Raw genomic sequence first — 17,467 nt, forward strand, 5'->3', positions numbered from 1 at the left:
CTTCAGTGAGTGTGATACAGGTACTTGATAGTTTCTGAAATGGGTGCTATAATATCTATGGACATAGGAATTTGTTTTGGGGAGCTACTTACTGCATTCAATTTTTTGCCAAGGGAGTTTTACTTAGGAGAAAAGCAGTTTTTTTATGGAGCTTCTTAAAGGTATATCAGATTACAGCCGCTTCAGAAAGCCACTACAGAAACTATGTAAGGATGATTGAAATCACTTGTAATACTGTCTAAACCAATAATGCTCTTTGAGTGTGTTCTTTTTAAGATGAAAAGATGCATCAAGAAGGAAAGACGCTCCTATTATAATGATACCATGGCAATTGAGTGACAGATTAGCCTGCAAACAAGCTTTATTCACTGTCGTGACTATCAGTGAGAAGGAGGGGGAAATTAGCCACTCGACCTAGCGCTGCGAGAAATAACAGAGGCCTTGAAATGTGCATATTTGTTGTCGATTCAATATAGCTCTCCATACTAAATAGCTCACGGAGTTGTGACTCACCTCTGGGCATCTGCAAGAGTAGGAAACTACAAAGAAAAGGGTTTTTTTTTCCTCTAAGGCCTTTTTACCAGGTGTTCCTGATTTCTCTTCCATAATTAATAAGCCCGATTATTCAGTAATGCTTATACCTTATTCAGTGTTGAATAATAGATATAAGTCCCACGAGAGTTCCCGTGCTCATTGGCTGTGGAAGAGCGTTTCTGAGTTAGCCCCCAGGAGGGGCTCTGTCAGCCAAGCTCAGCATCAATAACGTCTGTAAGTTTACAAAAACAAGAAAACAAAAGTTGCATTCACATTAGCAGGTAGAATTTTTGAGTATTAAGTTAGAAACCAGTGAATGAATTTTTAACCAACAACCTTTGGCAAATGACATTTAGACGTATAGGACATTCTGGTGCATAGACTACAAGTAGCCAACCCCAGAGTGAGTAGAGAATAGCTTCCTATTCATGGGGAGTCATTTGAGTTTTCAAACCAGGTCCAGATCGTGTTCCTTGGAGGTTTTAGAACCGAAATGTTTATTTTCTCAGGAAGAGTTAGTTATTCTGTGCGCCAAGGACAACTCCTTTACTGCTGTGGATTATCCATTGTAACTCTGACGAGGACATTGAACTGGCCCATCTGTCACGTAGCAGGAGACTGTGCCAGTTTTGTGGAGTAGTTGTAGTTGGTTTTCCTTTGTAGGAATTGCGTAGAAAAAAATAATAATTTGTGCTAAGCAGTGGGGCAATTTTAGAAACTAGCTCCTAGGCATTTCCAGAACCCATGCTCTAATCCCTTTCATCACAAACGACGTGTAATCCATACATCTGTTAGTCCTACTAATTTTTTATATTGCTTCTTACTCCTCCCTGTATCTGCTTAGAACATCAGGAAAAGAATTGCTGTTTTACTATCTTTTTAAGAAAATATTGAAGTCCACATGATGGAACTATTTGAACTTCAAACCAGTATGGAAACTAGATGGAAACCATAATCTGAAACTTAGAGATGAATGTGAACTGTACTTTACTGAACACTAAACGTCTTTGATCTGCAGTTTGAAAAAGCTCCTGCCTTGAGGTCATTGTCTAACAGGAATAATTTGCAAAGTTTGTAGCTTAAAATAAGTTTCAGTGCTGAAAAGTTTGTTCTAGTACAGGCCAGCAGTCCCAGAGGTGGGAATTACTCCCGTGTTTGAATAAAAGGTTTGATGACTGATTTCTGAGGAGAGACCCGAACACACCACTAAAATCTGCAAGGATCAGTGGGCAGGTCTCTAATCAAAGGCATAATGAAAAAGGTGAAATAAGGGCTTGAAAACAAAATTCAAACACTAATAATAAGAAAAAATGGGAGAGAATTATTCCATTAATTAAAGTCCATGTAGACCTTGTTTCAGGAGTTCAGTTATAACTCTGGAATGTTTATATTTTCCAGAAAATGGATCAAAGGTGCTCCTTTTTGAGCTCTTTTTGCAAGCATTCGTAACAAAAATTCTTTTCTTCCTCCCAGTGCTACGAACTCATCTGACCCTTTCCCACTGTCTTAATGAAAATCTTTATTTCCCTTGCATCTCTTGAAGCCTTTGCTCGTCCCTTAAGGTTTTCTTAGGGCGTTAATAGGGTTATTTAATATGGCTTATGCGGCATGGGTAGACACTGACTTTAAGGAATAAATAATATTAACTTTACCAGTAAATTATACGAGCTATGCTAGCTAATGTGTGAAGAGAGAAGTTCATCTAGAGTGAGTGAGGTTTAAATAGACAAAATGTATGTTTTTCTCAAAGTTTTGGAGTAGGATTTGGGGGTGGGGAGTGATAAGAGAATGTTAACCCTGTTTTCACAAATATCAGTTTTAAAAAGGAAGAGAGAACTGTTGCTCATTCTTTAATAAGTAGATGTGAAATTTAGAGAAATTGGTACTATGAAAGCTAGAGCCATGAGCAGAATCTTGGCCAGCAAAGTTTATGTTCATTTGGTTCTGGAACTTAGAGTTTTTTAAATAGTGACAAGAATGTGCAGTACTAGCAACGTCTGGAAGATGTTGTCTGTTGACTTCAAAGCCAGAATCCGGAGTTTCTGCCATTTACAGGTTTCCATAAATTTCTTAAGTGTTATGGGGAAGAGAACAGCAAACAGGTTCATGACCACTGAGCAGCAGCAAGAAGTGAGGTGCAGAGTGAGGATCTTTTCCCTCCACGCCGGCAGCCATGACACCGGAAGTCATGCCATTGTGATTCCCGCATCCTTATGAACTGTCTCCTTCTCAAGGAGCTTCATAAAAGAATTCTTGCCACTTCTTGAAATTACTAAATCTGTAAGTCAGAATTAAACTCACCAGGTATCTGGTCCTTTAAAGGAAGCAAAGGGATATTTTGTTCATCACCTGTCTCCTTGGCAGAGCCTCCTACCATCACAGGTGGGCGCTTGGGCACAGTGCCATGCAGCCCACTAGGCAGTATCACCTCCCGCCGTAAGTGGGAGTTCTGCGGAGGGAGGCCGTCTGACTGACATCATGGAGAAGCAGGCACATGTGCTTTTGAATTCCATCTCTACCATTTAATAGCTGCGTGATGTTGAGCTTAGAGAGTCTATTTAATTTGTCTAAGTCCCAATAATGGGGCAATAGTGCTACTTCATGGCACTATCGTGAGAATTAAGCAAGATCGATTTAAAATACTTCTATCACCCGTAAACCTTACGTAAGCCCACAATCACTGTAAACTATTTTTATTGTTTCTGTAGACTATAAGAAAGGCTCGGGACTGTGTACGTCTTCACTTGGGTACCCTGAGCATCTAGCACAGTGTCTAGCTCATTGCTTTTAATATTTTCTTTGTTACCTGAACTGTGCAGCAGAATTAGAGATGCTGATCCTTGAATATTTAAACTGACAGCAGAGGAAGACTTCAGTCATTCAAATTCATTAAAATCAACTTATTTTAATTTAGCAATTATTGATCTACTGTATAAAGCATCTTTTTAAATTACAGTTCGCTGTGAAATCTTATTTTGTAAAAGTTGAATAGATCAGAAAGCATATGATTATGTAAAAGATTTAATGGAATGTGTGTGTGGTGTGTGTATTTAAAGAAACTAGCACTTAAAAAATTCATTATTCTAAAAAGTGGTTGAAAAGTTTTTTATAAAAAGCATAGTGTAGGAATTAAGATGAGTTTTAAAGTGTATTTTGGAATACACTGTAAATTACTCTGAATTCTTTGTGAAGAAACCCACATTTTATAGGAATTAAAAAGGTAATTATGACTAATAATATGACTTACCAAACTATGATCATCGAGGTAGCATCGATAGAGCATTCTAAACAGCCTATTTTGGTCTGTTGCTTTGATGTTGTGGTTTCTATTTCCCCATCATTTTGTCGAAGAGAATACATCATTCGTCTTTTGATAAAATAAATGGGCTTCACCCTGGTGTGCAGTAAACAGATCCTGTTCTGTCTGGCCATGCTGTCGTTCTGTGCTTCCCTTACAGTATCGTTAAAAAGCAGGACCCTAGACACACAGGACCTTTGTGTTCCATCCTCAGCCATGTGGCCTGCATATGCCAGAGCCTTGAAGTTTAAAAAAAAAAAAAAAAATTGGAGTTTGTGCAAGACTGTTAGCTTTTGCTAATTTCTGAGTAACAATACTTTGATCTGTGAGTCTGGAAGGAAAAAAGGAAAACATTTTAGACATAGTACAGCACTTTTAAAAGCCACATGAAAAAGTTCTTTGTTTGCTTTAGCGTCTAATGCAGATGGACAATTTCCTTTCTCAACAAAGTTCACGTTCTGAGCATTTTTGCACGGGAACTTTAAAAAATACTGTTCTGTGGTATATTTTTTGAAAGGTATCAGTACATTAAAAATTAACAGAAGGAAGAAAACGAATGCAAGAATGGTCTCTTCCAGCATTCATTTTTGAGAGAAGATTTTCTGTTTTAAGAATGGAATACATATCTCGAAGCTTTTTCATGCAGAAAATACTTATATTTCAGCCTCACTGTGATTTAAAATGCCATTCCATTGTGTTCGAGGATTTGCCAGTGGGTGGCTTTCTGGCCAAGAGCACGCTCTCCCGAGGTTGTCACAGCACTGCTTGTACAGCCTGTGACCTTGCCGGGTGTTAGGTGTCTCAGCCTCACCAGCAGGCTGTGCTGTGTCAGCTGAAGCAAGAGCCGACTGGTTCCCTTTCTAATTCCCTGCTCTGTTGGGCGGCCTTCTCTTTATATCAGAAGAGTAAGGTAAAGCACTAAACTGGATTGGGCACCAATCACCGTGCAGTGGATCACGTTTGGCATCGTGCATGTGGTTAAATCTCCATAACTAGCCTACGGCGTGTGTGTCATCACGTCCATTCCCCAGGGGAGGGAACAGGCTCAGGGCGTCTAATTTCCCCTGGCGTCACGATCACAGTCCTGGCAGCGGAAGGCCAGGATTCAGACTCAGTGCTGACTCCAAAGCCCACGACGTCACGTAATTTCAGTACTGCTTTGTCGTACTCTGTGTGAGATTGTGTTATTTGTCCAGTTGAACCGTCTGTGTTAAATACTCCTGTCCGTGTGGTATTATACTGACTAATGCGTAATAAATAGTGTTTAAATAATAACGATGTATAATTTGAACACGGCTGATTCGTGTTTTCTTTCAATTTTAATAGAAAATAGTTCATTCCATTATGAGCGGAGTATATAAAAAAAAGTGACATTCCCCAGACACATCGTCACAAGGTACAAAAAAATATTCTCTGGAATAACGAAAACCTAAGATAAGATCTAAAGCAAATAGCATTTTAAATCATCAGCTCTTCTTTTTTTTTTTTTTTTCATATAAAACTAGGGTAAGAAAGAAGAGTAAACTATGTAAGAAGTAGCGCGTGTCAGCTTTTATTTACCTTTGTGCTGTGAACTTCCTGTGTAGACTCATTTAATTTGCACAAGCCTTTCGTGTATATTAGAAGAAAGAAGTACTTCCCCTGTCATGTCCCATTTGGTGTCCTCGATTGAACAGGATGAGTAACTGTCTCTAGAGGCTCTTGCCTCCAACTCTTTCTGTGCAATTAAAGTACGGAAGAGTGTTAGTACCTTTTCTTTGCAATTAAAATATAGAAAAGTGTTAGTGCTGCAGGCTGCACAGAATTCTCTCCCGATTGAACTTCTGCTATCGGCCACACTGCCAAATATGTCGCTTCCTCCTAATAATAAGAATCATGATAATTGCCACATATCGGAGAAACTGTGTGCCAGGAATTCCGCTTGATAATTTATAAACTGTGTTGGTTTTTCTCACTAAATTTAAGAGACAGTATTATTTTCCCCTTTACACAGATAGGGAAACTGAGGACATACATTTTGTAAATAGCACGAGGATTCAAACCCCGGTCGTCTGACTCCAAGACTGTGTTCTTGCTCCATTAATGAGCAACCTACACTCTTAGCGCTGCCTGAACTCAAGTGAAGACTCTTTCTTTGAGCCTGTGAGGGGCCTTGAAAGGCAAATCTGAGCCGAGAGTTTATTTGTATTTTATCAATGTAGTTTAAAAAAAAAAAAAGAATCCAGTTTTCTTTATACCTTTAAAGTCTGATGATTTCTGTTTGTAATGAAAGAATTTGCATATCAAAGAAGGAATGAAGAAATCTAGAATAGGAATTCTTATGCTCATTTCGAGGCCTTCTTCACTACAAGTGGATTCTGGTATTTCTAGTTATATTTTTTCCATCTATGTTTTATAAATTTGTAGGCTTTAATACCAGTAGCTGTGTTCGTACATGTTTCCTAAAGTTGCTAAAGTTCGTACATGTTTGCTATATTGGAGTATACATTATTTTGGTAATTATACATTCTTATGCTTCAAAAACATGTTGTATAGTGATTTAAATTTCACAGATGACTTTCATGCTCAGTTTTCATAACCTGGTGAGGCCGAGGGACAAGGTGCTGTTATGCCATTTAATATGTGTGTAAATGAGGCTCTCCTCACCTGGCTAATGCGTGAAAGCCCAGACACGTAAGATGTGGACAGACAGTTCATTTAAAAATGTAGACATGGCCCTCAGACATATTAAAAAATGTTCACACATAATTAGGGAAACGCGAATTAAAACTATTGAGATATAATTTCTCATCTATCAGAATAATAAAAACTTTTAAATAGGACAACATGTTTTAAAAGTTAGTGAGGGTGCAGGAAAGCCTCCATGCACTGCTGGAGGAAATGCAAATTGGCATAACCCATCTGGAGGGAAATACCTAAGAATCTACACGCATACTTACCTTCTGACCCAACAAGTCCACTTCTAGGACTCTGTGCTGAAGGTACAGCTCCCACAACGTGGAAGTATCTCTGTGGATGGGTTAATGATGCACGTAGATCTTATCCACTGAGAGATCCGAGACGCAGTGGCACCCTCGTCGTAATGAGCACACACAGCACTCAGATCTTGGTTTCTAAACACCACGTCCCAATAAAAAGAGTTAAGGTGGAGAAGTAGTTTTCAGAGCTAGAGCAGGCTAAATAGAAGCTGAGCTTGGAACATCTTGTGGTGCCGTAAAGTAGGGAAGTACTCAAAAAAAGGCGAAAACTTATTGAAAGAAGGTTAAGCACCAACCTTAAGCTGCTTCTAATTGCCAAAACTGGGACATTTTTATCAATACAATAAGTGATAATGATATTGGGTTTTTATTCCTTACAATAAAATAAATATCCTCAAATCCATACCGATATAAAAAAAAATCAAATAAATAGGAAGGAAGGGATGGATGGCTTTTCCTTGTAGAAGAATTCCAAATAATGTAGACAGAAAAACAGTAATAGAAAATCATCATTTAATAATGCCACATAATTTGCAGACAAGAGCCATTGATGGACGCTAAAATTAATAGGCAAGATGTTGAGGAAGAAGGAGACATTTACATAGTCGTGGGGCTGTGGTTAATCTGAAGGCTCCACCTGGGGATTGGACCAGGCAGCTGGCTCCCCGCATGCCTGCGGGCCCGAGGCCTCGTCGCCTCTCCAGAAAGCTGCTGGAGGGCGCTCACGGCAAGGAGGTTGCCTTCCTCTGAGTGAGAGAACCAAGGGGCGAGCAAAGAGGAAGCCACAGTGCCTTTCGTAACTTGCTTTCAGAAATCACTCCCAGCTCTGCTGCTTCTGTTTATGAGATGTGTTTAGAGCACCGCGCTGGGAGAGGGCACCTCCAGCCAGGAGCCCGATAATTCCTTTTCCTCCCTGAGAGTCAGCACTTGCCCTTTCATCGCATGCTCCCAGCGCTCCCGCCTTTGGTTTCTCTTGCAGCTTGCTCCAGAGCTAGTCTTGGGCAGGGTTACTGTGCCAGGACCCCCACCCCTTCCTTACCTGAGTCTCATATTAACCCCTCCCGCTCCCTGTAATGAATTGTCCAGAACCTATCTGTGAACCCACATGTCTTTCTACAAGTCTCTCTAACAGCAGTCGGTGATCATGTTCTAATATAGTTATCGTGTGTCCTGTCTTCATATATCTGATATCCTGTTCATATCTCTATTCCCAGGGCCTATTATGGGTAAAAGGCTTTTCTTTTGAAATGTAAATACACTTAAGGACTTCCTAATTTAGCTTTCTGGGCCTTCTTCTTTCCTAAACTGAAGAAGGACAAGAGGGAAGCCATCTGCTTCAACCTGCTGCCTATCCTCACAAGCAGAACTCTGGGAAACTCTTCAGAGATGATGTGCTTGCTTCAGGGGGCTAAGAGGTAGCAAGGCTGCGAGGACCCGTCTGTGACAGTGAGGGCGAATAGCCCCACCCAGTGAAGGCCAGGACCCGACAGGAGAGCTGGGCACACAGTGGACAGGAGAGGAGGCCTCAGCACTTGGAAGTGTCTCTGCTGCCTCTCTTGGCCAGAGGCCACCTTCAGTACCTGTGCCTTGGCTCCTCACTGGGACTTGGGGTTCCCTGTGCTTCCTCCCCCCTCTGCAGCCATGGGCAGTGTTATCGACCCCCACATCCTCCTGGCTCCTGAGGCCCCTGTCCCCATCTTTCTGCCCAGGGGAGGCGAGACACAGAAGATCTTGTCACAGGGCAGCATGAGGCTTACTTCTGCTGACCTGCCAACTGAGTTTGTCCAACGTTTTTCCCTGCGGTGAAAAACGAAACTAAATAATTAACCTGCAACAAACTTCATTATTAAAAGTATTAGAAATTTTATGTGGGAAGGAAATTTAATACTATTCCATTTCCAGTTATCTCGTTTTACAGTCTAAGAAATCACGGTCCAGGTGGCTTGTTTGTCCACACTCACATTTTCTGACGCGGAGACATAACCTCACTCTCAGAGTGAAATCTATAACACTTTTTCTTCCAGAATAGAAATTTTGAATTGTTCTAGTATCACGTATTAAAATTTACATTTCACGTTATATCGGTGCATAATTATCGGAATTACAGTACTTTTCTTTCTGATCAGATTTAGGTCGGTCGCGAGAACTGCAGTATGTGTACGTGGATAACAACTTTCACCTGAAAGGCCTGCCGTCCTACCTGTACAATAAGGTCATCGGGTGCAGCGGGTAAGGTGCACTCACACTCCATCCTGTCGCTCTTCTCTTCCGCTGCCTTTGTTTCTACTGCGTTATTTGCTCCTGCCCTGTCTTAGATAGAGACAGTTTCGAGGGCCTCATGCAGTTTTGTCTGTGGCCCGAACGTGCTAAACCAGATACCTTTAAAAGCTAGGAATATTGGGCAAGCAGTTAATTTAGAGTGTTGTGCTTCGAGTTCAGTTAGGAAGCTGTGAGTTCAGCCAATACATTATCATTTTCTGGTCAAAAGAGAAACGAATCCATGCATATATCATCATAAACTCAGTACCAGTCGCAGAAACTGGCGAGATCGGCATAATTTATTAATGTAAAAGCTTTTCTTTCTCTGCAGTGATGATTTTACTACAGTATCTAGCACTTTACCATTTGGAAATATTTAGAACTCCACATTTGAAATAGTCCCTCAATACAGATCAAGATTCTAACAGGCGAAGCAGATGTCTCAGTAAATGGGAAATGACAGACTTTTATTTTCGGAGCAGCAATCATCTTTCCTTCTCCATCGGGCTTTTAAAAAGACAGCTTCAGCTCCCACTGCTACAACAGGGGACAGAACCCCCTTCACACGACTCCCGGAGTGGTACGGGGTTAACACAGGACACAGCTCAGCCCTCGGAACCTGCTTGTGACCGGCCTCACCTTCGTCACTTAGAATACCTTGGAGGCTACTTAGCCAGCGTATTCGACTCCCTCTCCGTAATCCCCAACACTCTGCCTAAGCTAGCTCAGAAAAGGGATGACGGTAAGCTTGTACAGAGAGGACAGCCATTCCCCTGCTGGCATGGCTCCAGGGGGTGGGCACCGAGCCGAGATTCCTCCAGAGAGAGCCCTCCGAGGGACAGTGGCCTTCCCTGGGGAAAAATTATACAATTGTTATCTTGAAAGAGCCCTAAATGAGTTCAGTGCCTATGTAGGGTGATGAAATACAAGCCCATCGATGAGTTCCAGAACCTTCTGGGAAGCAGAGATAATAAAATGTGCGTGGAGATTTTTAGCGCAGGGATTTTTCTGCAGCTGTGACAGCTGTGATACCACTCTGTCATTAATTCTAATGAGTTCTCCAAGGGTCCATAATGCAGCCTCATTCTTCCAAGCGGTGAGTAAAATGCCCTCAATCACCAGGATACGTGGCATGATGCAAGCCGGCTCCAAGGCCTGAGCAGCTTCTCCCACACCAAACAGCCTTCAGAGACGGCCCTGAAATGTAATTTAGCCTCCATCACAATTAAGTACCAGCTCTGACTTAAGATAAAGAGCCTTCCACTTTGGATTTAGATATGGATGTTGTTGACTGCCAGAGAGTTCTATTCGTCCTGAGTAGAAAGGTATTTTTTTAATCCTTGACTCGGTATCTGGTAGCAGAGGGACTAAATTTTCTGAGAACTCCAAATCTTTGGAAAAATAAATAGTAGGGCAAAATATGCAAGTTTTTAGTGTGTAGTCTTTATTTTTTTAAATTATTATTAGTATCTTCCTTTGGTAATTGTAATAAGAAAATAAATAAAATTGTTATAAGGAAAGTATCAAACAGTTTTCGAATGTTAGTAGTTTTTAGGAGTGTAGGCAGCCCACTTACAAATGCACTGTGATCCACAGGCATTTTTAATATGTTGGTTTAATTCAGAATGAGTTTCTCATAGAAGCAGTTCTGGTGATTGTCTTCCCCGACAGCCCATTAAAGGCCATATAACCCGTTTTACAACCCTAAAGTTACACTCACTTAGACAATATTTTGTGGCAAAACATATTCAGAACACTAGTACACGGTGACTGCTAAAGGCTCAGCAACAGAATTAAGATGCCTCCCCCCATCTTTTATCTCTTTTTATCTGTTGAATATGCAAAGGGACTCCCCACTTCAAGTCAGAAGGGGGCTGTTTTGGGAAAAGGAGAGGTAAAGCATAGAACAAGGTTCTGAGATACATCTAATATAAAGAGCAGAGAGGCATTTGTGGCCTAGAAAATTCTGAACAAGGAATTTGGTTCACTTGTTCATTCAGTGAACAAGTTTGATCACCATGCTAGACAGTGGCCATACGGTGATAAGCAAAACAATTCAGTACTTGCCCTTGTGGACCTTATAATCTAGCCAGGGATCCAAATGAGCAACTTGGTGATAGTTTTCTTTCAGGAGATGATGTCGAAGCTGAGAACCAAGGATCAGGCACACATGGTTCTCCGCCACTATTGCATGTAGCGTCTAGCCCAGATGCAAGTCTGGAATGTGAGAGCCCAATTGCTTCTCCTGTACCGCGATCCGTGAAGCAATTGCATTGCCCCTTTCGGGTTAAGAGTCTGAGAGACTAGAGCAGCAGCAGCAGCAGAAGATGAACACAGCTTTAGGGACCTGTGACTTAATCCAAAAAGATCTGATGTGTGTATAGTTCACATCTCAGAAGGAGAATAGAGAATAGAGTCTAAAACACATAAACAGGTATTAAAAATAGCAAATAGCAAATATTGCATGGTTTCAAGGAATCTCAGAAGCCTCACAAAATTATATTCAATGTTTATGGAAATATAAAGTTAGCACCTCCTTATCGTGTGTCCGTTTATTTGTCAAATAATTCTTAAGCATTACCTAGCAAGTCAACACTGTGCTAAAAATTGTGGAAAAGACAAAAATGATTTTAGATGTTTATCCCAGTATACAAAAATTAAATACCCTAAGAGAGGTAGAGTGATGGAAATTTAGAGCATGGGACTATCTTTTATGACCTAGCCTTGAAGTCACACACTGTCATTTCCGTCATAGCCTATTGATTACACAGGTCAACCCAATGCATTGTGGGAGGAGATGACATAGGGAGTGACTATCAGGAGGAGAGGATCATGGGAGCCATCTCGGAGGCTGGTTATCACAGCTCCCTTATATCCACTGCTCTTTACCAGCCTCATGGAAAAATGTGATTTTTATTTTCTCTGGGTTTTTCTTATTATTACTGCAGGTGTAAATGTCTTCAATTCTTCTCGATTTTACCCAGAAAGAGAAGCCCCTCCCGTGTTAGAATTGTAAAGAGTGGTAATTGGCACATCTGCTTACCCAGGAGAATTTAATGGTAAAAGTGATCTTATACCAGAGTAATTTTTCCAGTTGTCTGATTCTATGAGAAAAAGAAACTCAAACACCACTTTTTTCTTAAATAAGCAAGTATAGCAGGATTCAGGTACACAATGGTTAAATGAATTGGTTAAATGGTTTGTTAATATAACCACTCAAGTTATCAGAATTGTTTATATGAGAAATGCATTCTGACTTCTGGGTTAAACCAGTAGACTGAAAAATATTCTTCAGATCACAGTCCGTTTTTACCCGGGGGCAGCCTACACATGCAAAAAAAACAAGCGATAGGAGATATCAAAATCCGTGGAGCAGGCACAAAGCAGCCCAGCTACAGACAGAAAATCTGGAGTGTGATTTCACTCAAGAGACAGAGTTTGCAATTAGAGGCGGATGAAGCGATTAATTACTTATAAAAACAAAAATGTTAACATTCCTTTTAAGCTTAGAGGAATGTAACAGAATCCAGAGTCTCCACAATATAACTTCTACAATGTTCAGAATACTACCCAAAATTCATAGCGTATGAAGAATACAGAGAATGTGACCTGTTCTCAAAGGGAATGACCATCAGCAGAAAGCAACCCGAGATGAGCCAAAATGCTGGCATCGACAGACATGGATTTTAAGGCAACTTGTTCTCAGCAAAGTAAAGAAAAGTAAGTTTGCAATGAATGGAAAGACCAGAAAAATAGAAACTATAAAAGAAACAAGGGGAAGTTCTAAAGTTGAATAGAATATCCGAAATAAAAACCTCACCTGATGGGCCTAACTGCAGAATGGGTACAGCAGAGGAAAAGTCACTGAAACTGTAGGTAGATCAATAGAAATATTTCAGTCTGAAGAACATGAGACAAAAGATTGAAATAAAAAATGAGCACAGCATCGGGGACCTGCCAGATAATATAAAAAAGGCAGATATATATATATATATATATATATGATTTGCATCCTAGAAGAAGAATAGAGAATGGGCCAACAACAACAACAAAACATTTGAAGAAATAATGTCTGAAAATTTCCCAAATATGATGAAAGACATAAACTTACATTTTCAAGACGCCAGCGAATCCCAAGCAGTATAAATTACCAAGAAAATCCTGCTGAGGCAAAACTGCCGAAAACCAAAGATAAAAAGAAAATCATGAAAGCAGCCAGAGAAAAATGACAAATGATATACAAAGGAATAATTCAAAAGACTGTTACCCTTCTAAGCAGAAATTACAAAGACAAGAAAACAGTGGAACATTTTAAAGTGCTAAAGAAAAAAAAAAATCAGTCCACCCAACAACCAGTAAAAATACCTTTCAAGAATGAAAGCGAAGTAAATGGATCCTCAGATGGAATAAAACTAGCCTTAAAGGAGTCTCTGCCAAGATGGCAGTCAGACCGTCTCTAGCCCCAGGCTTATTCTTTCTGGGTGGCATAGTTCTTGCCTCTCCACAGTCTCTTCTCCTCTTTCCTCTTCCTGTTATTTTAGGCTGAAAAAAAAAAACAAAAACAAAAACATTTTTTTTTTTTTTTGCTAAAAACTAAGGTAAATCTGGTAGCAGTTTCCATAATAATGAACATGTGGGTGACTGTACTTTCTGAAGGATAAAAGAGAGTCATTTGGATGCTTTTGGTACGAGAATTTTAACTACTTTTAACACCTTGTTGGGTAGAATGGTAAGTGTGGAAATAGATAGAAATTAATTTGCTAAATCACGTACATGGTTTGGAGCATAATCTCAGTGGCAGAATGATGGCACTATTCATTTAGCTTGTTTAGGGTTAAATGTTGAATGGCAGCTCTGAAAATATCAAGTCGAAAGAAAATTGTGTGATAATTGTGTGTTATCTGTACAACTAAGTAAAAAATACTAATGTAATATTAACTCACAGGTTCAAAAATGGACAATCTGTTTGCAACCACCTCGGCATTTAATCTAAAAATGATAAAAACTATTGAGTTAGAAATCAAAGATACCAAGGCTTAATAATTGCCACTTAATAATTATTTCAGTTTGGGGTCAACTGAAGCATGTCACATGACTTCCATCCCTTCCTCCTGGCCATTCATTTCATGATTACTTCCTATCAAGATGAGTGACGCTAGTTTTTAAGGCAGATACCTTTCCAGCCGTTCTCTTCTGTGTCCCCGCACTCTAGCCAGGGGGGACATGCTTTACCCAGGTGCCCGAGCACTCACAGAGCTGAACCCCTGTTCCCCCTCCTGGAGCATCCGCGTGCCAATCTTAGCTTGTCATAATAGATCCCTTCACAGCGACACTAGACTGGTGTTCAACCAAATATCTGGGTACCGTGCCCAGCCAAGTTGTACAAAAATTTAACTGTCACACTACGTATTGTAGTGTATTATCAAAAGAATCATTTATTGTAATAATAAAAAGAAACCAGAGCTATAAACATTCCTTAACCTTGACCGAGTACCAGGCACTGTGCTCACTGATCAATTTGCATGGTGCACATAATGCTCCCAGCAACCCCTGTGATATCATCCGCATTTTAGAAATGATACTGAGGCTGAGAGAGATGAAGTAAATGGTCCCAGGTCACAAAGCTGGGCGGTGGTAGAGCATACTCTGCGGGACACACACTGCCCGCTCTTGTCCCTGGTCTCGAGCCACCTGAGTGTTTTTGAGCCCCTCTGCCAGCTCTTTGAGAGCAGAGACAGAAAACACCGTTTTCTCTCCTGCATCTTTTCACTTAGTAAGGGTGGCTGTTTAGTCTAACGAGGTGGAGGGAGGCCAGCCAGGGCCAGCAGAAGGGTCCTTAACTCACATGGTCCCCTCCCTTGCAGCCTAAGTAAGCAGAGGAGGCATTTAATAGACGGACAGTCAAATGGATCTAATTCGCTCTTTATAGCCAGTGGTGAAGAACAGAAATTCCTGCTCAGAGAATTGTGAGAGGGAAATTAGACCTTACATAAAATGAGGATGCACTTGTTAATGTGAGCCTTTTTAGTAGTTTCAGACAGATACCTGTCTTTAATTCTTGGAGACAAGGAAAGCATTAGAAAAATCTGGTTTTCAGTTTTCTGAGCCGTTATTTGTTAGTCTATGTTATTAAATTCTTGGGGCAGCGTTTGTGTAGAGTCCATCCACGATAGGGTTAGAAAGCATACTGTCAGGACAACATAACAGTATGAAGTAAATACTCACGAATGGCTCCCGTGCCTTTTACGCTACATATTCATTGTTTTATGGTTTTGCTCAGGATTCTCATACTACAGTGTGGCCATAAAGTTTGGAAACAGATTATTTTACCTAATATGTGTATTAGGGTTCTCCATAGCGACACAACCAATAGGATGGGGTGAGGGGCGGAGAGGGAGAGAGAAATTGATTTGTTTTAAGGAATTGGCTCATATGATTGTGAGGGCTGGTGGGTCTGAAATCCACAGGGCAGGCTGGAGACCCAGGAAGGAGTCATGTGGCAGCGTGAGTCTGAAGGTAGCTCGGAGGCAGAATTCCCTCTTCTTCGGGGACCGCAGTCTCTTTCTCTCAAGGCCTTTAACCAATTGGATGAGGCTCGCTCACATCATAGAAGATAATCAGCTTTATTCAGAGTCTGCTGATTTAAACCTTAATCTCATTTTTGAAAACTACCTTCACAGCAACACCTAGACGGGTGTTTGACCAGATATCAGAGTTCCGTGGCCCAGCCAAGTTGGTACAAAATTTACTCATCACACCATGTATCGTGGTACATCATCAAAAGAATCATTTATTATATGTTTGCCTATATTCCCACTTAGTGGCCACATGGCAAAATGGCATTTTGGATATTATCCTCTCATCCTAATTTTCTCCATATTAGGAAAGAAATAATGATTATAAAGTAAAATTTAGATTCATCTTCTCGTCTTCACAAATCATTCATAAGAGTACTATCTTTCTAACCCACAGAAAAACTCACATGTTATCTTCTAGAATGTTTAAGGGTTTAGATTTACATTTAGGTCTACGATTTATTTTGAGTTAATTTTCGAATGCGGTGCAAGGTATGGTAGGAGTTCCTCTTTGGTATGTGGATATACGATTGTTCTAGCATCACTTGTTAAAAATACTGTCATTTCTCCACTGTAGCGCCATTTTACCTTCATTGAAAATTAGTGTCCATATATGTGTAAGTCTATTTATGGATACTCTGCTGGCTCCATTGACCTATCTGCCCATTTTGACATCAATACCCCATTGTCTTGATTACTGTAGTTTTTACAGTAAATCTTAAAATCAGGTGGTGTTAGTCTTCCAGAGTTTTTTTTTTTTTCAAAATTGTTCAACTATTCTAGGTGTTCTAGAATCAGATTTTCAATTTATAGATTTAAAAAAAAAAAAAAGCCTGCTATGATTTCGATTCCATTGAACTGTAGATCAATTTGAGAATTAACATTTTCACAATATTGTCTTCCAGTGCGTGATCACAAGAAATGTCTTCATTTTTCAGCAATATTTTGTAGTTTTCAGTATAGACATCTTAGGTATCTTTTGTCTGATTTATCTCTAAGTATTTCATATTTTTCAGACTATTGTATGTGGAATTTAAATTTTTTTCAATTTCCAATTGATTGTTGCTACCTATAGAAGTATAGATGTCCTACATATTGATCTTGTATCCTCCAAATTTGCTCAGTTCGCTTATTAGTTCCAGTAGGTGTCTTGTAGAACCTATCGACCTTTCTACATCACCTTCATGTCTTCTGAAAGTAAAGACAGTTTTGCTTCTTCCTTTCAAATCTGGCTATCTTTTATTTCTTTTTCTTGCTGTATCGCACTGGCTAGAAGCTCCAGGACAGTGAAGCTTAAATAGAATTAGCGAGAGCACACAGGTTTGTCTTGCTGAACTTACCGGGAAAGCAATCAACATTACATAACCTTAACTGCTGTTTGTCATAGGTATCTTGTATCAGATGAGTACATTCCCTTCTATTTCTGCTTTGCTGAGATTTTTTAAATTAGGAATGAGTGTCTAATTTCATTAGATGCTTTTTCTGCATCTATCGAAATGATTATGTGGTTTTAATATAGTGAATTACATTAATTTTCTAATGTTAATGCAATCTCCATTAGTAAGATAAACCTCATTTAGTCATGATGACTTAATATATTGTTGAATTCAGTTTTCTAAAAATTTTTCCAGCTATGCTGTGAGCGATACTGGTTTTTGTTTCTCTTATAGCATGTTTGTCTGGTTTTGGTATCAGGATAATGCTGGCTTCATAGAATCAGTTGGGAAGTATTCCAGCCTTCTAACTGCAAACTCAACTTTAATAAATACAGGCTGTTCACTTTATTTCTTGAGTGAGCTTTGGTAATTTTTTTCCTCAAAAGA

General features: G+C 39.9%; 1 protein-coding gene across 2 annotated transcripts in view; it reads left to right on the plus strand.

Moving 5' to 3' along the window:
- The window catches only part of LRRC28 (leucine rich repeat containing 28), a 75,700-nt gene that overhangs the window by 42,197 nt on the left and 16,036 nt on the right, over positions 1–17,467 (plus strand). For both annotated transcript variants that reach the window (XM_016154943.2, XM_016154944.2), the window contains one exon: positions 8,937–9,039. In XM_016154943.2, the coding sequence (XP_016010429.1) occupies positions 8,937–9,039 (103 nt within the window). The remainder of the gene's footprint in view (positions 1–8,936; positions 9,040–17,467) is intronic.

The sequence above is a fragment of the Rousettus aegyptiacus genome, unplaced genomic scaffold (assembly GCF_014176215.1).
Source record: "Rousettus aegyptiacus isolate mRouAeg1 unplaced genomic scaffold, mRouAeg1.p scaffold_m13_p_14, whole genome shotgun sequence".
Lineage (NCBI taxonomy): Eukaryota > Metazoa > Chordata > Mammalia > Chiroptera > Pteropodidae > Rousettus > Rousettus aegyptiacus.